Source organism: Rhinatrema bivittatum, chromosome 2 (assembly GCF_901001135.1).
Source record: "Rhinatrema bivittatum chromosome 2, aRhiBiv1.1, whole genome shotgun sequence".
Classification (NCBI taxonomy): domain Eukaryota; kingdom Metazoa; phylum Chordata; class Amphibia; order Gymnophiona; family Rhinatrematidae; genus Rhinatrema; species Rhinatrema bivittatum.
The window spans coordinates 134463120-134485962 of NC_042616.1; the positions used below are offsets into that span (position 1 = coordinate 134463120).

The 22843-nt window shown below is 49.8% G+C and overlaps 1 protein-coding gene across 1 annotated transcript in view; it reads left to right on the forward strand.

The window, feature by feature from the left end:
• LOC115084157 (patched domain-containing protein 3-like) overlaps positions 1-22843 on the forward strand; it is a 133834-nt gene that overhangs the window by 39516 nt on the left and 71475 nt on the right. The window contains exon 2 of the mRNA XM_029588641.1: positions 21802-21923. Coding sequence (XP_029444501.1) covers positions 21802-21923 — 122 coding nt within the window. The remainder of the gene's footprint in view (positions 1-21801; positions 21924-22843) is intronic.

Sequence of the window (22843 nt, forward strand, 5' to 3'; positions counted from 1 at the left end):
ACCCCGGGAGAAGACATTGAATCAGCACTATCTTCTCTCACGGGCGTGGCTTCGATCTAGTGCACACAGCAGCCAGAGGAGTCTCGCCACAGTGGCAGCCAGCAGAAGGATCCCTCCTGTTCGGCAGCGAACTAGAGAAACTGGCCAACAAACGGGGCGACTCCCCATTACCGCGCATGCCGGAAGACAAGACAAAGGGAAACCAGCGTCCCTTCCCCAGGTCCACCAGGGGCAGAAGTTCACAGCGCTTCAACCCCCACATGAGCAACTAGCAAGCGTCCCGCCCTAAGGGCAGGAACCATTCCTCCCGGAACAAGCACACCAAGAGGGGAACCAACTCGGGTACAGGCTCCGGCCGCACCCCACAATGAGAATCAGCCGACCCATCCAGGGGAAGTAACCATAGGGGGCAGATTAACCCTAGTCTACCGCAGATGGGTGGAGATAACCTCGGACAAGTGGGTCCTAGCCATCATCCGAGACCACCTGGACTTCTTTCGAACCCCTCTGGACAAGTTCATGGAATCCCCCTGCCACGACCCCCGCAAGAGGGCGGCAGTGGAAGCTACACTGAACAGGCTTCTGGCCCTCGAGGCCATAACTCCGGTACCTACACGGGACAGGAATACTGGACATTACTCCATTTACTTCATCGTACCCAAGAAAGAGGGTACATTCAGGCCCATCCTGGACCTCAAGTCGGTCAACCGCCCTAAGGATCCCCCGCTTCCGCATGGAAACCCTACGATCCGTCATACGGGCAATACAACCAGGAGAGTTCCTCACATCCCTGGATCTGTCGGAGGCCTACTTACACATCCCAATTCTTCAGGAACACCAGCACTGCCTACACTTCAAGGTCCTGAATCGTCACTATCCGTTCCGGGCACTACCTTTCGGGGCAGCCACTGCACCCTGGACGTTCACCAAGGTGATAGTAGTGTTGGCGGCAACACTCAGGAAGGAAGGAAGGAACCGTCATCCAGCCCTACCTGGCCGATTGGCTGATCAGGGCAAAGCAGAGTCATAACACTACTGGAAAGCCCAGGATGGGTGATCAATACCCCTACAGCCCTCACAGTCGCTGGAAGACCTAGGAGTCTGATTCGACACCAAGGAAGACCAGGTCAGCCTGAACCCCACGAGGATATCAAAGCTGCGGAACCGGCCTCATACCTTACTGAGCGTCCCTCGTCCCACAGCATGGGATTACAAGGCCTTGGGCTGATGGCGTCCGCGCTGGAAGTGGTGCCATGGGCGCTAGCCCACATGAGACCCCTACAACGCTCACTTCTATCGCGGCAGAGTCCACGATCCCAGAACTACACTGTACGTCTACCACTTCCGGGCAGAATCCGGAACCAGCTACGGTGGTGGCTGCAGAACTGCCACACGAGCCGGGGATCAAGACTATCCTCCCCAACCTGGACCCTGCTCACCACAGATGCCAGTCTACACGGGTGAGGAGCACACTGCCAAGAATTAACCGCCCAAGGGCAGTAGAACGCAGAAGAAGCGGGATGGAACATCAACTGCCTAAAAGCGCGGACAGTTAGATTAGCCTGCCTGCGGTTCGCCCACACATTCCGAGACAAAGGGGTCAGAGTGATGTCTAACAACGCCACGACGGTGGCCTACATCAACCAACAGGGCGGAACCAGAAGCCAACAGGTGTTCCTAGAAATAGACCCTCTGATGGCGTGAGCGGAAGCAAATCTCCAGGAGATCCCCGCCGTCCACATCGCCGGGAAAGAAAACATCACGGCAGACTCCCTCAGCAGGGAAAGTCTAAACCCAGGAGAACGGAAGCTGTCGTCCACAGCCTTAAAGATGATAGTGAATCGGTGGGAGTCCCCAGATATGGACCTTCTAGCAGGCAGGTCCAGTGCTCAAATAAGAACATAAGAACATAAGAAAATGCCATACTGGGTCAGACCAAGGGTCCATCAAGCCCAGCATCCTGTTTCCAACAGTGGCCAATCCAGGCCATAAGAACCTGGCAAGTACCCAAAAACTAAGTCTATTCCATGTAACCATTGCTAATGGCAGTGGCTATTCTCTAAGTGAACTTAATAGCAGGTAATGGACTTCTCCTCCAAGAACTTATCCAATCCTTTTTTAAACACAGCTATACTACCTGCACGAACCACATTCTCTGGCAACAAATTCCAGAGTTTAATTGTGCATTGAGTAAAAAAGAACTTTCTCCGATTAGTTTTAAATGTGCCCCATGCTAACTTCATGGAGTGTCCCCTAGTCCTTCTACTATCCGAAAGAGTAAATAACCGATTCACATCTACCCGTTCTAGACCTCTCATGATTTTAAACATATCCCCCCTCAGTCGTCTCTTCTCCAAGCTGAAAAGTCCTAATCTCTTTAGTCTTTCCTCATAGGGGAGTTGTTCCATTCCCCTTATCATTTTGGTAGCCCTTCTCTGTACCTTCTTCATTGCAATTATATCTTTTTTGAGATGTGGCGACCAGAATTGTACACAGTATTCAAGGTGCGGTCTCACCATGGAGCGATACAGAGGCATTATGACATTTTCCGTTTTATTCATCATTCCTTTTCTAATAATTCCCAACATTCTGTTTGCTTTTTTGACTGCCGCAGCACACTGAACCGACGATTTCAATGTGTTATCCACTATGACACCTAGATCTCTTTCTTGGGTTGTAGCACCTAATATGGAACCCAACATCGTGTAATTATAGCATGGGTTATTTTTCCCTATATGCATCACCTTGCACTTATCCACATTAAATTTCATCTGCCATTTGGATGCCCAATTTTCCAGTCTCACAAGGTCTTCCTGCAATTTATCACAATCTGCTTGTGATTTAACTACTCTGCACAATTTTGTGTCATCTGCAAATTTGATTATCTCACTCGTCGTATTTCTTTCCAGATCATTTATAAATATATTGAACAGTAAGGGTCCCAATACAGATCCCTGAGGCACTCCACTGTCCACTCCCTTCCACTGAGAAAATTGCCCATTTAATCCTACTCTCTGTTTCCTGTCTTTTAGCCAGTTTGCAATACCAGTTTGCAATACCAGATACTTCAGCCGCAGGCGGGATCTGCAGTCCCAGGGGATCGAGGCCCTGGTACAGACCTGGCCACCGGGGTCCCTGTTATACGCCTTCCCACTAGGGCCCTTGAGGGGCACAATCATTCACGAGATACAGCAACACAGGGGTCTAGCTCTTCTGGTGGCCCCGGATTGGCCAAGAAGACCCTGGTACACAGACTTGAGACGACTACGGGCAGGGAACTCATTACCCCTGCCCCCACACAGAGGCCTGCTCGAACAAGGCCCGATTCTTCACGAGGACCCAGCTCAATTCTCTCTTACAGTCTGACCATTGAGAGGGCCTGTCTGAGAGAGAACGGCAGTAATAGATACTTTCCTCCGAGCACGCAAGTTCTCCACATCTCTAAAGTACATAACGATCTGGAGAGTTTTTGAGGCCTGGTGCGAAGGCCACAACATCAAGCCACGCCCCTCTAAAAGTTCTCGTGATTCTGGAATCCTTACAGAATGGACTACAGAAGGGCCTGTCTCTTAACTCCATCAAGGCACAGGTGGCAGCATTGTCATGCTACAGCTCCAGGAGCCAGGGCGAAAGCATAGCCTCGCAACCAGATATATCACCTTTCCTGAAAGGAGTCAAACTCATTTGGCCACCCCTAAAGTGGCCATTACCTCTGTGGAACCTCAACCTTGTCTTGGAGTACATAGCAGAACCCGCCTTCAGACCCCTCCAAGGTCTGTTCCTCCGTCTGTTACCTTAAAGACGGTGTTCTTGCTGGCTGTGTGCTCGGCCCGCCGCAACTCGGAACTACAAACCCTGTCCTGCAGTGAGCCGTTCTTCGACTCACCCCGGGGTCCATCCATCTATGCACGTTCCCCTATTTCCTCCCCAAAGTGGTCTCACACTTCCACCTTAACTAAACCATCTCACTTTGAACGATGGACGGCTTGAAGAATTCGGAAGAAGCCCGTAGTCTACGCTACCTCGCCATCGGCAGACTCCTATCCAGATACCTGGAAAGGTCGGAACCAGTATGAAAGACGGACCACAGTTTCGTCCTCCACAGCTGAAAGAGACAAGGGGAAACGTCCTCGCGGGCAACCATTGTCCACTGGAGCAAGGAAGTCATCAAGGCGACCTACGTAGAAGCGGGAAAGCCATCACCTCTACAGGTCAAGGTCCATTCTACCAGAGCCCAGGCGGCGTATTGGGCAGAAACTAGAATACTGTCACCTGCCGAGATCTGCAGGGCGCCAACGTGGTCCTCCATCCATACCTCCTCCAGATTCTACCGTCTGGATGTACAGACTCAGGAGGACACGACATTTGCAAGGGCAATCCTAAGTGGGCCATGGGCAGCCTCCCACCCGGTTTGGGAGTAGCTTTTATACATCCCATTGGTCCTGAGTCCATCTGCTACACGCTAGGAAATGGAGAAATTACTTACCTGATTTCGTTTTCCTTAGTGTAGACAGATGGACTCAGCATCCCACCCTTGGCTGCCGTTATGTATGGTTTTCAATGAAGTACGGGTAAGCCATGTTTTAACTTACATAGAGCATCCACCCTGCCGGGTGTCGACGCTTTCCGGTTGAGTACACTGGCGGTCGCCAGCTATAGTCAATCAATCAGTTCAAGTTATTCAAGTTAAGTTTAAGTTAACCATATGATGAAGTTAATCAATCACTCAGTCACACATATATCCACAATGCTTTTCAAGGAAGAATACTGAGGAGCTGCACTTCCTGCAGGGGTATATGTACTAGGGGCTGACATCAGATTGAAATCTGATCCGTCTCCAACTGCTAACAGGAGTACACTATACCCATTGGCCCTGAGTCCATCTGTCTACACTAAGGAAAACGAAATTATCAGGTAAGTAATTTCTCCATTAATCAAGTTTACTTAGGGAGTAGCCACTGCAATTAATTGTATCAGTAGCCACTGCTATTAATTGCATCAATAGCTTGGGATCTCCTTAGTGTTTGGGTAATTGCCAGGTTCTTGTGGCCTGGTTTGGCCTCTGTTGGAAACAGGATGCTGGGCTTGATGGACCCTTGGTCTGACTTAGCATGGCAATTTCTTATATTCTTATGTGCGGGCCACAACAAGGTGCCTTGACTTTTGGTCACTAAGCCACTGTGGCTCCTGTTGTGCAGGTCCCATGGTAGCATATTTTGTGCAGGCAGTCTCACTTTCCAGCCTTTCACGGTCTCCATCACACCCTCTTCATTAGGATAGTACGGAAGGACTGTACACCGGCCTTGAGTCCTTCCGTGCTATCCAAATGAAGAGAAAGTGGTGGTGGCCCTGGAAGGTAGAAAAGTGAGGTTGCTTGCACAAGATCCATGGGACCACCAATTTCTGTACCCAGTGCAGCTGCAGGCAAAAACATAAATCGGCTGGCGCCTGTTTATTTTATCTGTTGTGCCTATACCAGCCAGTCGCCAACTTTAGAAATCTGATTTTAGTCTAAGGCCAAAGATAGAATTTCCTTTTGTCCTCACTTCAAGCAAATATACTGCACAGGGGTCACCACCAAAGTGCAGAGACACCCTAGTGAAGGAACGCGACCTGAGCAGGAGCTGAGCAGAGGAAATCACGTGAGCAGAGTGACCAGCCCGCCGGGGGCATGCCCAAACCCCCATAGTCCAATCTGCTCGTGCACATCCATGTCCCAGAAAGTCCTCCTTTAGTTTTGGCCTGAGTGTAACTTCGGGGTCCATATTCAAAAGGATTTGTCCTATTAAGTTTCAAACTTAAGTCTAGAGTCACTAAGCTGCAAGGTTTTTTTGCAGGTGGGGGTCCCACTATTATGCAGGGTGTTGCCGCGATAGGGTGTTGCCACCTCCCCCCCCCCCCAGCCAAAAAATAGAAACTAGAGTTCTGGCCCTCACCCCAGTATGTGGCCGAGGTCCGATCCCTGGACCTTACCCCAGTCACATAGCTGGGGCAAAGTCAGGTCGCCAACCATTTTGTGAAATGGCTCAGATAGGGTGGAGTGTTAGTGATCAACCCCAGCCCCAACGCAGGAGCATCGACTTAATATAAGGTTGGGAGGGGGCTGGAGAGGGGTCAGGGTGGGGGGCATGTGCTGCGAGGAGGATAGGGGTGGGCTGGGGGCCAGAACTCTAATTTCTATTTTTTTTTACTTGGAGGTGAGATGGGGGCCAGGACACTAATTTCTATTTTTTGACTTGGGGGAAATGGGGTTGGGAAAGAGGCCAGGACTCTATTTTTATGTTTTAAGCTCTAAGAGGCATCCCAGGGCCATGATGGTCTTTGGGGAAGAAGGTGGGAGGGGAGGGGATGTTGCCATACACCTACATTTTTACTTTGTTTACATTTTGGGGATGTCAGGGCCACCTCAACTGGTGGCCCCAGATTGAGACAAGGGTCAGCACTGACCCCTGCTCAACCTCATCGTGTTACGACTGGGCTCCGGTCAGGAGTCGTGAACACCACCCAGAAGGGTGGCTCCAGGTTGAGAGAGACAGGAATGGCAAAAACAGAGTCTGGGTCCAGGCTGGGTCAGGGCAGGCGGCAGATAGCAGTGTCTGGGTCCAGGCTGGGTCAGGGCAGGTGGCAGATAGCAGTGTCTAGGTTCAGGCTGGGTCAGGGCAGGCGGCAGGTAGCAGTGTCTAGGCTCAGGCTGGGTCAGGGCAGGCGGCAGGAAGCAGTGTCTAGGTTCAGGCTGGGTCAGGGCAGGCGGCAGGAAGCAGTGTCTAGGTTCAGGCTGGGTCAGGGCACAGTAAGCAGGGCAGGCAGGTCAGAAGGCCCGTAGGCCACACACACACACAGAAGGCCCGTAGGCCACACACCGTAGTCGGGGCCAGGCAGGTCAGAAGGCCCGTAGGCCACACATACACAGAAGGCCCGTAGGCCACACACCGTAAGCAGAGCAGGCAGGTCAGAAGGCCCGTAGGCCACACATACACAGAAGGCCCGTAGGCCACACACCGTAAGCAGAGCAAGGCAGGTCAGAAGGCCCGTAGGCCAGGTAAGAAAAGCGAGGAAGAAGGCCCGAAGGCAGCGCAAGGCAAGGAAAGGCCCGAAGGCCGCGCAAGTCAAGGCAAGGCAAGGAAAGGCCCGAAGGCCGCGCAAGGCAAGGAAAGGCCCGAAGGCCGCGCAAGGCAAGGAAAGGCCCGAAGGCCGCGCAAGGCAGGCTAGAGCAGGGAGCCCAGGTGAGCTCGATGCCGAAGCACCGAGGCAACTGTCAGGCAGGGTTATAAGGGCACACCCAGAACATAGAGTGGACAGAGGAGATGGACTGGGCCTGTCAGGAAAGCCAGCACTAGAGGGACCCCTGGTGGTGAGGCGGTTGCACTGCAGCCAAAACTGTAACAGTACCCCCTCCTCAAGGCCTCCCCCTCCTCCTGGGTCCCATCTTAGCAGGGGGTACTCAAAAATGAAATCAGACCCCTCCGAGGGCAGCAACAGCAGGAGCAATTCAACAGGCTCAGATGGCTGAGTCAGAAAGTCTGTTAGTGGTACCGGTTTGAGCCCCTCCGGGGGTGGCAGCAGGACCGGTTTAAGCCCCTCCGGGGGCGGCAGCAGGACCGGTTCAGCAGGCTCTTCTCGGGGTAATGCAGCAGGCTCGGGCCCCTCTCGGGGTGAAACAGCAGGCTGGAACACCTCTCCAGGCGTTGTAGTAGGCTCGGACCCCTCTCGGGGTGTTGTAACAGGCTCGGACCTCTCTCCGGGCGTTGTAGCATGCTCGGACAGCTCTCCGGGCGTTGTAGCAGGCTCGGACCCCTCTCGGGGCGTTGTAGCAGGCTCGGACCCCTCTCGGGGCGATGAAACAGGCTCGGACCCCATTCGGGGCGATGAAGCAGGCTCGGACCCCATTCGGGGCGTTGTAGCAGGCTCGGACACCTCTCCGGGTGTTGTAGCAGGCTCGGACCCCTCTCCGGGCGTTGTAGCAGGCTCGGACCCCTCTCGGGGTGTTGTAGCAGGCTCGGACCCCTCTCGGGGCGTTGTAGCAGGCTCGGACCCCTCTCGGGGCGATGAAGCAGGCTCGGACCCCATTCGGGGCGATGAAGCAGGTTCGGACCCCTCTCGGGGCGTTGAAGCAGGTTCGGACCCCTTTCGGGGCGATGAAGCAGGCTCGGACACCTCTCGGGGCGATGAAGCAGGCTCGAACCCCTCTCCGGGCGTTGCAGTAGGCTCGGACCCCTCTCGGGGCGTTGTAGCAGGCTCGGACCCCTCTCGGGGCGAAGAAGCAGGTTCGGACCCCTCTCGGGGCGATGAAGCAAACTCAGATGGCAGAGCAGCAAGGTTAGAAGTAGTGTACATGGAAGACACAGATTGTACTGCCAAGGGCTTGATACCTCGAGCCAAAGTCTGAAGCTCCTGATTTTGTTTCTGGGGGAGCATTTTAGAGAAGACACAGGCAGTTCTAGGATGTCTAGGGAAGGTGCTCCTTACAGGCTGTTCAGCAGCTGTGGGAAGCAGAGCCCTGCTTGGGTTAATGAGTTCCATCTGTTTTTGTGCTTGCTCTCCTAGAACGGAAGTCCTAGAAGTTCTCTTGGCCAGGTAAGTTTTTGGTTTTCTTGGAGTATAAGCTGCTTTTTGGTGAAAAGTTTTGTGACAAGTTATGCTACAATCTTCTGTTAGTAAACTGTCCAGGGTGAAAACATTCCTAGCTGAGCCAGAAGCAGGGCAGAGTGTGATAGCTCTGGCTGAATCTTTATGAGGAGACGGTGGCCCGTTAGCTGTGCAGCGGGGGCAGGGTTTGCCTGGAGGCAAAAGACAAGGAAGACAGAGACACTTCCACCAGCCTGGTTTGGGAGAATTGCAATTAAGGCATTCTTGGTATACAGACACATTTCTTTTGTGACAGTTGCTGCATATCCAGTGCTCCTGGTCCGAGAGCTGACAAGCTAAACAGTTCAGGTACGTAGGATAATTCAGAGTTTGACAAATGGTACAGATAATAAAGCGTGGAGACTCACCGTCTGAATACTGAGTCCTTTCTGTCTCTCCCAATGTGAATGGCTTCGGCATACTGTTACGACTGGGCTCCGGTCAGGAGTCGTGAACACCACCCAGAAGGGTGGCTCCAGGTTGAGAGAGACAGGAATGGCAAAAGCAGAGTCTGGGTCCAGGCTGGGTCAGGGCAGGCGGCAGATAGCAGTGTCTGGGTCCAGGCTGGGTCAGGGCAGGCGGCAGATAGCAGTGTCTGGGTCCAGGCTGGGTCAGGGGCAGGCGGCAGATAGCAGTGTCTAGGTTCAGACTGGGTCAGGGCAGGCAGCAGGGAGCAGTGTCTAGGTTCAGGCTGGGTCAGGGCACAGTAAGCAGGGCAGGCAGGTCAGAAGGCCCGTAGGCCACACACACACACAGAAGGCCCGTAGGCCACACACCATAGTCGGGGCCAGGCAGGTCAGAAGGCCCGTAGGCCACACATACACAGAAGGCCCGTAGGCCACACACCGTAAGCAGAGCAGGCAGGTCAGAAGGCCCGTAGGCCACACATACACAGAAGGCCCGTAGGCCACACACCGTAAGCAGAGCAAGGCAGGTCAGAAGGCCCGTAGGCCAGGTAAGAAAAGCGAGGAAGAAGGCCCGAAGGCAGCGCAAGGCAAGGAAAGGCCCGAAGGCCGCGCAAGTCAAGGCAAGGAAAGGCCCGAAGGCCGCGCAAGGCAAGGAAAGGCCCGAAGGCCGCGCAAGGCAAGGAAAGGCCCGAAGGCCACGCAAGGCAAGGCCCGAAGGCCGCGCAAGGCAGGCTAGAGCAGGGAGCCCAGGTGAGCTCGATGCCGAAGCACCGAGGCAACTGTCAGGCAGGGTTATAAGGGCACACCCAGAACATAGAGTGGACAGAGGAGATGGACTGGGCCTGTCAGGAAAGCCAGCACTAGAGGGACCCCTGGTGGTGAGGCGGTTGCACTGCAGCCAAAACTGTAACACATCGCTTGTCCAGGACTTTTTTTTTTTTTTTGCCTCCCACATTCATTTACTGTTGGTGGCTGACCACCTTCTCAGTTGGCAGCAATAAAATATTTGTATAGGATTGCCAATGTATGGTCTTCTTTGCATGCATTTGTATTATTTGTGCATGCAAATCACATGCAAAGAAGTCCATTATAATAGGGGAGGGAACCTGGGTGGGGAGATGCAAAATATCATGTATAGTGCACAATATATAGTGCCACTAATGTGGCTTGATGCATCTCCCAGTTACCAAGATAAATCTGGCATTTAAATATAATTTCCCCCTCAATCCTCTGGCCAAGTTTTAGTTCTATGAGTCATTATAAGCTAAAACCTAGTTGGATAGAAAAGCAAGTGAAGCAGTGTGTTCCTGGGTGAAGCAAAGTTATCTGGCTAACTTAGACCAATATTCACCTCTTATCTAGCTAAGGGAGGTCATTTATTAAGCATTTTTCCCATAGACACAGAATGGGAGAAAACCTTTAGTAAATGAAGCGTAACTCATTTTTTCATACTTTTTTTTAGAAACCAAAAATAAACCAAATGCACATTTAGGGGGACTTCCTACACAAATCCACATTAATCATATCACCAGGGCTGGATTTAGTCATAAGCAACATGGGCACTTGCCTTGGGAACCAAATTCTAAAAATGTCCAAAAACTGGGAGTCCCCCCTGCTGCTCTCTGCTTTCCAGGGAGAGAGGAAGAAGGAAACTCCTTGCCTTAAGTCCTCTGCCTATGAGTGCCGTCATCTTAAATATGGCACTGCACATCACAAATATATTTTCTTAAATAAAAAGAATAACACATGGCAATAATGCAGTGTTGGACAACTCATGATGTAGAAGCCAGCATTGCTTAATGCTGATGTAGAAACAGCATTGCTTAATGGCTAATTCCCAAATTAATGACATTATTGTGATGATCATTGACATCTTTGCTGTGGTTGGTCTAATCCAGAAGTTCCCAAACCTGTCTTGGGGGATCCCCAGCCAGGCAGGTTATCAGGATATCCACAATGAATACGCATGAGATACAGTAAAATTTGCATGCTATGGAGGCAGTGCTTGCAAATTCATCTCAAGCATATTGTTTGTAGATATCCTGAAAACCTGCCTGGCTGGGAGTCCAAGGGTAAAGGGCTCCTGTTTCGGCCCAGCCACAATATCAGATAATGCTCCAGTAAGCTTACTATTAAATGTGGAGGAAAGGAGAAATACAAACTTTTTGTGGCGACTGAATCCAGGCATAGCAAAGGATAGTGAGTTTTGTGAATTGTTAAGAGCTGAATGGAAAAAGTATTGTCAATTTAATGACATCTCAGAAGTGACCCCTACAATTATGTGGGAAGCAGGGAAAAGCATTATGAGAGGGGAAATATTGGCTAACATAGCTAAAAAAAAAGGAAGCAATGGAATGCAGAAATTCTTAAACTGACTGCCTTATTGAAAGAGCAAAATAGAGTGCACATCTCAACAATGTCTGAAAATCTTAAGGATTTACATTTCACCAGAGCTTCCCTAAATCATTTACTGTATCTTAAGGCTATTTGATCAATACATTTTTTTGTTTCAATTTTACAAATATGGTGATAAAACTAGGAATTATTACGGACATTTGTAATAATTTAGGGATTCTTGTCGCAGATTCAGAGCAAATTTTAGAGGTATTTAAGTTTTACTATCAAAAGCTCTATAGTACTGAAACATCAAACCAAGCTGAAAGACAAATTCTTCCAGTACATCCATCTTCCTGCTGTTTCTAAATAACATGTAGAAAGATTAAATAGGCCAGTCTCTGAGCCAGAATTATTCAGGGCAACTGCTCGTCTTATAAAATCCCTAAATTCCAGGTGCTTAAGCCCTTACAATGTATGTATAATTATGCTCTTCAACATGGGTTTGCCTCATCTCTCATGAATCAGGCTATTATAATAGTCTTGCTAAAAAAGGGAAGGGTTGTGGGGAATCCGGTCTCATATTGTCCAATTTCGCTTCTAAATATAGATACAAATATGTTTATGGGGAAATATGGGGAAGAAGCCATAGGGGGCAGGCTAACCCTATTTTACCGCAGGTGGGTCGAGATTACTTCGGACCAGTGGGTCCTCGCCATTGTCCGGGAAGGGTATTACCTGGACTTCCTTCATCTCCCTCCAGACAAGTTTGTGGAATCGCCTTATCCCCCCCTCAAGAAGGCGGCGCTGGCAGCTACCTTGGAGAGACTCCTGTCCCTAAAAGCCATAATCCCAGTGCCTGCAGGGGACATAAATTCTGGGCATTACTCCATTTATTTCATTGTCCCCAAGAAGGGGGGCACCTTCAGACCCGTCCTGGACCTCAAGTCAGTCAACCAGCACTTACGGGTCCCAGGATTTCACATGGAAACTCTGCAGTCGGTCCGAACTGCAATACAGCCAGGGGAGTTTCTCACATTCCTGGATCTCTGAGGCCTATTTGCATATCCCAATTCATCAGGATCACCAGCGTTACTTACGCTTCAAAGTCCTGGATCAGCACTTTCAGTTCCGGGCTCTACCCCTCGGGTTAGCCACCGCGCCACGGACCTTTACCAAGGTAATAATAGTGGTGGCGGCGTCACTCAGGAAGGAAGGCATTCTCATCCATCCCTAACTAGACGATTGGCTGATCAGGGCAAAATCACTGGAGGAGAGTCACCGGGCAACCAACAGTTATATCTCTTTTGGAAAGCCTAGGATGGGTAGTCAACATACACAAGAGTTCCCTACAGCCTTCGCAGTCGCTGGAATACCTAGGTGTCCAATTCGACACCCAGGAAGACAAGATCAGCCTGACCTCCAAGAGGAAATCGAAACTCCGGGACCGCTTGCAGAATCTGCTACGCACCACTCGGCCCACAGCTTGGGATTACTTACAGGTCCTCGGCCTAATGGCCTCCACTCTGGAAGTGATACCATGGGCACAGGCCCATATGAGACCGTTACAGCGCGCCCTCCTATCTCGGTGGCGCCCAAGATTACAGAACTACACTGTGCATCTACCTCTACCGGCCAGAGTACGGAATCAGTTACGGTGGTGGCTGCAGCCAGGGGTCTAAGATGTCCTCCCCAACATGGACCCTGCTCACTACAGATGCCAGCCTGAGTGGCTGGGGAGCACACTGCGAAGAGCTGGCCACCCAGGGGCGGTGGAACAGAGAAGAGTCGGGGTGGAACATCAACCGACTAGAGGCACGGGCAGTCAGGTTAGCATGCCTACGATTTGCCCACAGACTTCGAAACAGAGCAGTCAGAGTGATGTCGGACAACGCCACCACGGTGGCATACATCAACCGACAGGGCGGAACCAGAAGCCGACAGGTATCCTTAGAAATAGCCCCCCTGATGGCTTGGGCGGAGGCAAATCTTCAGGACATCTCCGCCGTCCACATTGCTGGGAAGGACAACACCACGGCAGACTTCCTCAGCAGAGAAAGCCTAAACCCGGGGGAATGGCAGATGTCGCCCACAGCTTTCCAGATGATTGTGGATCAGTGGCCGGCCATGGACCTACTAGCGAACAGGTCCAACGCTCAAGAACCAAGATACTTCAGTCGCAGACAAGATCCTCTCTCTCACAGGATCGACGCTCTAGTACAGCCGTGGCCTCAGAGGATCCTGCTATATGCTTTTCCTCCATGGCTCCTGCTGGGCGCCATTATACACAAGATTCAGCGGCACAGAGGCCTAGTTCTTCTAGTGGCCCCGGACTGGCCAAGAAGATCCTGGTACGCAGACATGAGAAGACTGCTGGCAGGGAATCCACTACCCCTGCCTCCACACAGGGACCTGCTGAGACAAGGTCCCATCCTCCACGAGAATCCAGCTCAATTCTCTCTTACGGTCTGGCCATTGAAAGGGCTCGACTGAAGAAAAGGGGATACTCGGGGCCGGTAATAGATACACTCCTCCGAGCATGCAAGTTCTCCACACCACTAACTTATATAAGGATCTGGAGAGTATTTGAAGCCTGATGCGAAACTCACAGCACCAATCCGCATGCCGCTAAACTCCCCATCATTTTGGATTTCCTGCAAGATGGACTTCAGAAGGGTCTGTCCCTCAGTTTCAATCAAGGTTCAGGTGGCAGCGCTATCCTGCTACGGCCCCAGGAGCGCCGGCAAGAGCATTGCCACACACCCGGACGTTTCACGTTTCTTGAAAGGAGTTAAACACATTCGCCCGCCACTGAAGTGGCCAGTGCCCCTGTGGAACCTCAACCTAGTCTTAGAATTCCTAGCGGGACCCGCCTTCAGACCCCTCCGAGGCCTGTCCCTCCGTTTGTTAACTTTGAAGATGGTGTTCTTGCTGGCCGTATGCTCAGCACGCCGCATCTCCGAGCTACAAGCGCTGTCCGGCCGCGATCCGTTTCTCAGAATCACTCCAGGGGCTATCCATCTTCGCACGGTTCCTTCCTTCTTACCCAAAGTAGTCTCACACTTCCACCTCAACCAAACCATATCCTTGCCAACCACGGAAGGTTTGAAGAAGTCAGAAGAAGGTCGAAGACTGCACCATCTCGACATCGGAAGTTGCTGCCAGATACCTGGAAATGTCGGAAACAGTACGAAAGACGGACCACCTGTTTGTCCTTCACAGTGGGAAGAAGCAAGGAGAAGCGGCCTCACGGGCGACTATTGCTCGCTGGATCAAGGAAGTTATCAAGGCGGCCTACGTAGAAGCGGGAAAACCACCACCTCTACAGGTCAAGGCTCACTCTACCAGAGCGCAGGCGGCCTCCTGGGCAGAAACCAGGATGCTGTCACCGGCAGAGATATGTAAAGCGGCAACGTGGTCCTCCTTCCATACCTTCTCCAGATTCTACCGTCTGGACGTCCAGGCTAGGGAGGACACAGCATTTGCGAGGGCAATCCTAAACGGACCTCGGGCAGCCTCCCCCCCAGTCCGGGAGTAGCTTTTGTACATCCCATTTGTAATGAGTCCATCTGCTACACGCTAGGAAATGTAGAGATTACTTACCTGATTATCTCGTTTTCCTTAGTGTATGCAGATGGACTCAGCATCCCGCCCGGCTGCCGGTATACATGGGGATTCACTGACTCACGGTAAGCCATGTTTTCTTATATAGGCATCCACCCTGCCGGGTGTCGACGCCTTCCGGTTGAGAACACTGGCAGTCTCCAGCTACTATCAATCGGTCAGGGTAATCATGTTCATTTAATCGATCGGTCAGTCACACATATAGCCATAAAGCTTTTGCAAGGAAGATTACTGAGTTGCTGCACTTCCTGCGGGGGTATATGTACCTGTGCTGACTTCAGATCCGTCTCCAACTGCTAGCACGAGCACGCTATACCCATTTGTAATGAGTCCATCTGCATACACTAAGGAACCATGGAGCCAATCGCTGTAAAGGCAGATGTAATTTAATATGTTTTGTGCTGAGCCAGACTTTCTGGCCTGGTTGGAACAGCGGTGCAGTGCAACGGTGGGCATCAGTAAAGCATTTGGCTTTCTTGGCTGCCTGACCCAGTCTGTCCTTGACCTGATTCCAGAGACGAAGAATCGACTGTACCGTGGACTGGACTGCAGGCGAGGGTACTGAGTGGCACTGGAAGAGGCAAGCGTGGCTGGTGACCGAATACAATGGAGAAGGGAGAGACGTCAGTGGCAGAGGCGAGATGAGTATTGTGGGACAACTCGGCCCAGGGCAAGAGGTCGGCCCAGTTGTCCTGTTGATCATTCATGTAGGATCTCAGGAAGGTCTTTAATGAGTGGTTTGTCCTTTTGGCTTGACCGTTCGCTTGAGGGTGATAGGCCAACATCAGGTTCAGGGTGATGTCAAACTTTGTGCACAGACTTCCAGTACTTGGCTGTGAATTGTGGTCCACGATCGGAAATGATCTCCTTGGGTAATCCATGAAGTCAGAATACATGATGTAGGAAGAGTTTTGCCAATTCAGGAGCTGAAGGGAGACTCTGTAGTGGAATGAAGTGGACCATTTTTGAAAAGCGGTCGATAATAACCCAGATGATCATATTGCCCTTTGATGGGGGTAGATTGATGAAGTCAGTAGAGATGCTTGACCAGAGTTTGGTGGGAGCAGGAAGAGGTTAGAGGAGTCCCCAAGGATGGCCAGTTGGAGGTTTCTGCTGACCACAGATGGGATGGGAGTTCTAACCATGGTAGGCCACCAGTAATGTCTTTAACATCTCAAGGGTCCGCGCCTGGCCGGGATGACCAGCCAACTTTGAGTCATGGGCCCAGCGGAGGACGCACTCTCGGCGACGTGGGACCATCAACTTCCCAGCTGGCACCGTGTGGGTAACTGCGAAGGTTATACAGGCTGGGTCAATGATGTGCTTGGGAATTTCGGGTGTATCTTCTGGTTCAAAAGAGCGAGAGAGAGCATCTGCTCAGGTGTTCTTTGCTGCAGGGCGGTAGCAGAGTTCAAAATTAAAATGTTCAACGAACAGCGCCCAGTGGGCTTGTCTGGGGTTCAATAGTTGAGCTTCCTTTAAGTGTTCGAGGTTCTTATGATCTATGAAGATCGTGAATTTATGTTGGGCTCCACTCTTGAAGAGCCAATTTCACAGCTAAGAGCTCACGGTCACCAATCATGTAGTTTTGCTCTGCTGGCGAAAACTTGTGAGAGTAGAAGGAGCAGGGTACTAAGACCCCCTTGGAGGAATACTGGCTCAGGACCACCCCTGCCCCAATGGCGGAGGCGTTGACTTCGACGAAGGGACGGTTGAGATCTGGGTGACGAAGGCAAGGTCCGGTGCAGAAGGCCTCTTTCAAGGCATGGAAAGCAGATTGAGCCTTAGGGCTCCAAACTTGAAGGTAACTACCTTTTGTTAGAAATCTGCTAGGGAGTTAGCAATCTTATTGTGTCTCAGATATCGTCTTGCTAAAGAGTTAGCAATCTGTTCTGACTCTGCTATGATCTCCATGAGGAGTAGCAATCTGGTGTCAATCTGATGCCTAAGTGGAGGAGCAATCAGATAGGAGTTAACTATAACAGATTGCTACTCCTAAGGAAGGAGGAGTCAGCAATCTTATTAGAATCTGATATAGTTGTGGGTGGATCCCTGGGCCGGTGTGTTGTGTTTGAGCCTTCTCTTCGCCCTCGCTCCACCCTCTCTACCTCTTTGGCGACTCCCTCGGGGCCTGATGGACGGCTTGCTGCCGCCGCGTCTCCATGCCGCTTCTCCCCGGCGTCCCCAGACCGGCTCGACGCTGCAGATCTGCCATGTTCCTCATGATATAGGGCGCGCGTGCGCGCTCCGAAGTAAATACCAGCAAGGGCGCAAACCTCCAGGGGCGTCCCCCTGTATTGACGTCATCCGCTTCCAACATAAAAGGTCTTCACTTACGCTTACAATTTGAGTTAGCAAGGACTACGAATCTAACTCTGTCAAGGAATACGGATTGCCCTAAGACAGTCCTCTTGTCACTCCAGTTCTGTGGCTAGTGTCCTAAATTCTACTGTGAATTCGGTGAGCAAATGCGAGCCTTGACGGAGGTGAAGAAGCTGATGACCCGCCACTGCCTGTTGGCCAGGATCTTCGAAGGTTCGCTTAAAAATGGTCATGAAGTGGGAGAGGTGACGGAGAACATCATCTGAACACTCCCAGAGTGGGGAAGCCCATGCCAGAGCCTTCCCTTCCAGGCGTGAGAGGATGAAGGTAATCTTGGTGGTCTCACTTGGAAACAATGCAGGCTGCAGTGCAAATTGCATAAAACACTGATTGATGAAGCATCGGCAGAGGCATGGATCCCCGTTGAAACGAGGTGGAACTGGAAGGCCCAGAGATGCCCATGGAGGTGGGTTTGAGCCCAACCCTTGGAGATGGCTCTGATAGAGTCCTATAGCTGAGACTGTAGTCTCTCTCCACGGATGAAGCCAACCCTTCAAGGGTTTGCTGCTGTTCTCGGCCATGGGCGGCTAGGCCAGGGATGGGCAAGGCAAGGCAGGAGACTCCGCCGAGTCCATGGCCTTGGCAACCTGTTGCACTGGGAGTGGACCCTTGGCCTGGTGCAGGATTGGTACGGTCCTCCGGTCGGACCCGGAGAGTGCCTGCCTCCAGGAGGTGGAGCACAGGAAGAGAAAGAGGCTAGCTGGAGCTTCACCAATAGTAACCCGGGGTTCCCTCAGGTTGGGCCCTTGGTTACCCGGGCCGCCTGGTCTTAGGTGGTCCTCCCAGGGTCTCCTAGAGAGGAAGTGCAGAGGAGTGCCCACCACGAACAAGGGTGCGCAGTCTATGTCCAAACCAGAGTGTCCAGAGGTCACAGGAGGCCAGAACAGAGAGTCCGAATGAATAGCGAGAATCAAGGTCAGAGTAACAGTTCAGAATGGTCAGCTGATGCAGGGTCAGAAATTGTAGTCAATCTAGAAGTAGTCAGGTCAGGTAGAGGTCAAGTTCCAGGCAGCAATCAAGAATAGTCAGTGTTCAGGCAGAGGTCAGGTCCAGGCAGCAATCAAGAATAGTCAGGAGCAAGCAATGGTCAGTACCATGAGAACAGTCCGAAGGGTACTACCAGGGATGGAGAGACGCTGGAACAGGAGACGCTGGAAGGCAAACTAGACAGACCAGAGAGTACGATCCGATTGCCAAGGCAAGCAAGTGGTGTCAGACCACTTCCTTTAATACAGCCATCAATCAGGGCGCGCTGCGGAGGTGGGATCTGCCCCTAGCCCTTTAAGAGGCCGGGCGGTCCGCACGCGCCTAGGGGTGGGGACGACGCCATGGAGGATGCCGAACCCCGCTGTGAGGCCTGGACTGGAGCCTGAGCGTGGGGGAGCCGGGAATGCTGCGAACTGGCTGCAGCTGTGGCGTGAGAGAGCCCGGAGCTCATGGACTGTCGGGAAATGTGAGCAGGCCCAGCCACAGAGCAAACGCGGCTAGGAAGCGCAACAGTGTTGGAACAATCAGGGGGAATGGACACTTTTTGGGAAGGGAAGGGATGCTTGATTTTAGAAAAAATGAGAGGGAATGCAAATTATTTGTTCTATTAACATTGGTTTGCATATTTGCTATTGTTATGATCTTGCTGCCAGCGAGAATATTTTTCTATGATGGCTGTATATTCCTTGTCTTATTCAATATAAAGGATTATGAAATAAAAAGCTCATCCCATATCTTGGCATTTGATTTTTACAACATTTATCTTAAAATCTTATTATTCATTTTATATTAATCTGTTTCTTACTAATCCTAAAAAAAATATGACACTGCACTTCTTTTCATATTATTAAGCATATTTTATCTTTCAGATGCTTCAAAGCATATTATATTCAGGTCTTTTTCTGTCCCCAGAAGTCTCATTATCTGAGTTTGTACCTTGCCCAAGATCACAAGGAGCATCAGTGGGATTTAAACACTGGCTTCCCTAGGTCTAGTCTGTTGTTCTAACCACTAGGCTACTCCTCCATATTAAACACGTATGCTCATGTTTCTGACTATAAAAATGTTTTCCAAATTAGAAATCTTTAATATTGGCATAAGAACTCACATACCATCATACCTTGTAAGAGTCAAGATTGTTCAACAGTGGTTTAGATACCTGGAACTTCAGGTAGTTTCAAAAATGCAAGATCACTACAAAACAAACTTCTCTCCTGTTTGCAAAATCTGAAAAATTGCATGGAAGGCTGATGTGGTTTACCCATCTCTTGGGCCTGTAGAATCGGTCATCTTAAACTGGAAGCCCTTCCATGCCTTTTAAATTTATTTCAGCAAGTCTTATGCAATATTCCATTCCATGTGTTTTCCAACCTTAATAGCTGCACATCTGGCTTTATCTGTTTAATAAATCTGTTTAATCTTGTTTAATATTTAATGCAATTTATCCCATGTTCTCTTACCCCTTTATTCCCTTGTTAACATGTTTTATTTGTTCAATGTAAAGCGCCATGCATGGCGTATGTTTGCGTTACACTGTGAACCGATGTGATATCCTGGATGAATGTCGGTATATAAAAATTTTTAAATAAATAAATCTGGAACTATCTGGCACAGTACACTCTGACTGGCAAAATCATATAGCAGCATGGTCTTGTCAAATCTGGAACTTTATTACTGGGTGGCCAAGTTGGTTAGTTTTAGGGACTGATTGGGTTCTGAAACCCCCCCCCCCCTCTTGTGTTACAACACTTTGGCATGTAAAGGGCCTTAAATTTTATTGACCAAGTTTGGCAAGGTAATAATGTCAGCGATTTTCTAACTGTCCTCAGTGAGACATAGTTGGTGGGTGCTTTTTACCTGCGAACTTCACCCCAATTTTCAAAGAAAAAGTACGTACGCACATACTTTCACCTTGAAACTTACTGCGGGTACAAAATAGCTGAGGACACTTGTACCTGCTTTTTGTGTGGGTATTTTTTCATGGGAAACAATGAGCTTAGGTTTGAAAATGCAATCTGAGTATCATTTACTAAGCCACAGTATCTTTCCTCTCCACTACCGAGTGCCGCAGCTTAGTAAAACCTAATATATTTTCCCTGGTGGTAAAATACCTCAGGAAAAAAATACCATGGGTTAGTAGACCCCTAAAAATTCCCCATGATTGCAGTTCCACAGCTTGGGGCCACTACCTTGCTAAGGGTCCAAGAGGCCTGAAGTGCCACACCCCCCAATGTGGCAAAATCCCTGAGGGTCTTGGGAGAACCCCCTGTCCTAAACAATGCATCCCAGTAGACAAAACAGAAAAGAAAACATACAAATAGTTGTGGCGCAGACCCCTCCCCTCCCTTATAAACCCCGCCCTTTTTTGAAACATTTCCACCCAGGCCTCTGACCCCCTTTACCACACCTCCCTTTGCCATATCTTGCAATCTCTGATGAGCTAGTGGGGCCCAGAGCAACCCTAGGCTCAGCGCCCTGTACTGACGCTATAAAAATGATGCTGGCCAGCTAGTTTTCTGCTTACGATCCTATCTGGATGATCAGAAGCCTGGGTAATTTTAGAAAAAGGGGTGGGGTTTGGGGGCGTGGCCTTTGCCATGTCTATTTCTGTGGTAGCTGAGTGGGACAGGGTCTGACAAGTCCCCCAGAAGGCTTTTCACACTGGGAGGAAACTTTAGCCTAATTGGGCCCTTTAACTGATAGCTATGGGAGCATAGGAGATAGTTATACATCTTCTTATTATACATAAACACAAGCTGTGTGGTCCTTTACCGAAGCAGAGACTATTGCTATCATTGTGCTTATCCTCTGGTTCTCCCTCTTGCTGTACCCTAGGCCATTGGGTTGGGTTTTCTGCATCTTCCAAACATAATAAATTTGCCAATTCATGTTTCAAGGCTCACCATCATCTTTTTCTGAAAGACTGAGCCCCCAGCTGGATTTCTGGAAGCATCATGTTGCAGTTATTGCTAGTAAAGAAAATGTAACCTGTGCAGTTAAGGATGAACTTAAAAAATGTAACCAAATCTGGGACCTTTACTAGTTCTGGCATTACCAGGGGTTGGGGATTAATGGCTACAGCATGCTTTTATTTGTCTTCTCTGTTGTGCTGGTTTTCAATTTCTTCTTCCTTCTACAATGGATCGCGATCGATACATGGAATTATGTTTGCATTTTTATGATTGTATATTAGTTTTAAAAAAGAAACACGGATCATTTTATAATCATATAGGCTATTTAATTTAGTGATGTAATATATCACTAAGTAGGATCAATTTTAGAACAGACAACCAATAAAGTCCTAAACAAAACATGTCATTTGTCTAAAATCTTATGTTACTATGAATGTAGCTTTCTGAAAAACACTGCATTATTTCATGGTTTTTGTGACAAAATGCACTGAATAAATCACAGAATTTAACTAATAATATTTTTATGACAGGTGTCCTACTTTACATCCTTATCCCGACAGGAGGAGTTTGAAAGAAATGCATTGTCAACAATCCCTTTGTTCTCCATCACATATTTTCTGATCATAACCTTTTCAATTGTGTCCTGTATCAGGTATGTTATTCTTATCTTGTTTGTTTTTTATTTTTTATAGCTAGTAGTGATTCTATCTGTTATGCCTAACAAAGGGGGTCATTCACTAAGCTGCGGCATTTTTCTCCAAAGAGAAAAATGTCATGGAGTCACAAAGGCACAGAAAATGATTTGGCCGCTTTGTGACTCTTGCAGTGTTTTTCCCTTTGGGAAAACACCAGAGCACATTGTAAAATACTACGACCCAGAGTATTTTGCCACAGTGAAAAATATCGTGGTAGCAAAACCCCCCAAAGCAGCGTGCAATGGCAACCCCAGAACTGTGAGGTCACCATTGCTTAAAGGGGCTGTTCAGCCCCAAGTAGGCCCCCCCCCCCCCCAAAGTAGTAAAAAGCCCAGGGGATCTACATAGATTCCTTGTCCCACTCTCCCCCCTCCACTAACACTATCCCTGGAGGTGGCTATTGTAGCCAAAAAAAAACATTTTGATTGGCACATACCCAACCCCAATGCTCAATCCCTCCTCTATATGAAAAAAGTTAATTGATGGGGCAAAGGCCAAGGGGCACATTTTAGAAAATGGCCACCATCAGGCCTGGAGGCTAATGGGCACTCTGGGCCTCTACTAGATCATCCATGCACTTTTTCATGGGGCTATCATGGCCACCTCCAGGGGCAGCAGGGAGATGGGACAAGAGTTCTGTGCAGACACCAGGCGATTTTTACTGCATTAGGGAAGGATTACTCAGAGCCAAGCAGTCCCTTTAAGATATGGTCCTGGGTGCATCAGGATATGCATTAATGTCCCGATGTAACTGGGGGAGTTTGCTACAACTCTTGAGTTATAGCTAGCTTCACGTCAAATAACTCACCTTGCAAATTTTTTTGCCAAGTTTTTTGTTTGATTTGCATAATTTAGGTTTTAATAGTTCCCTGTACGT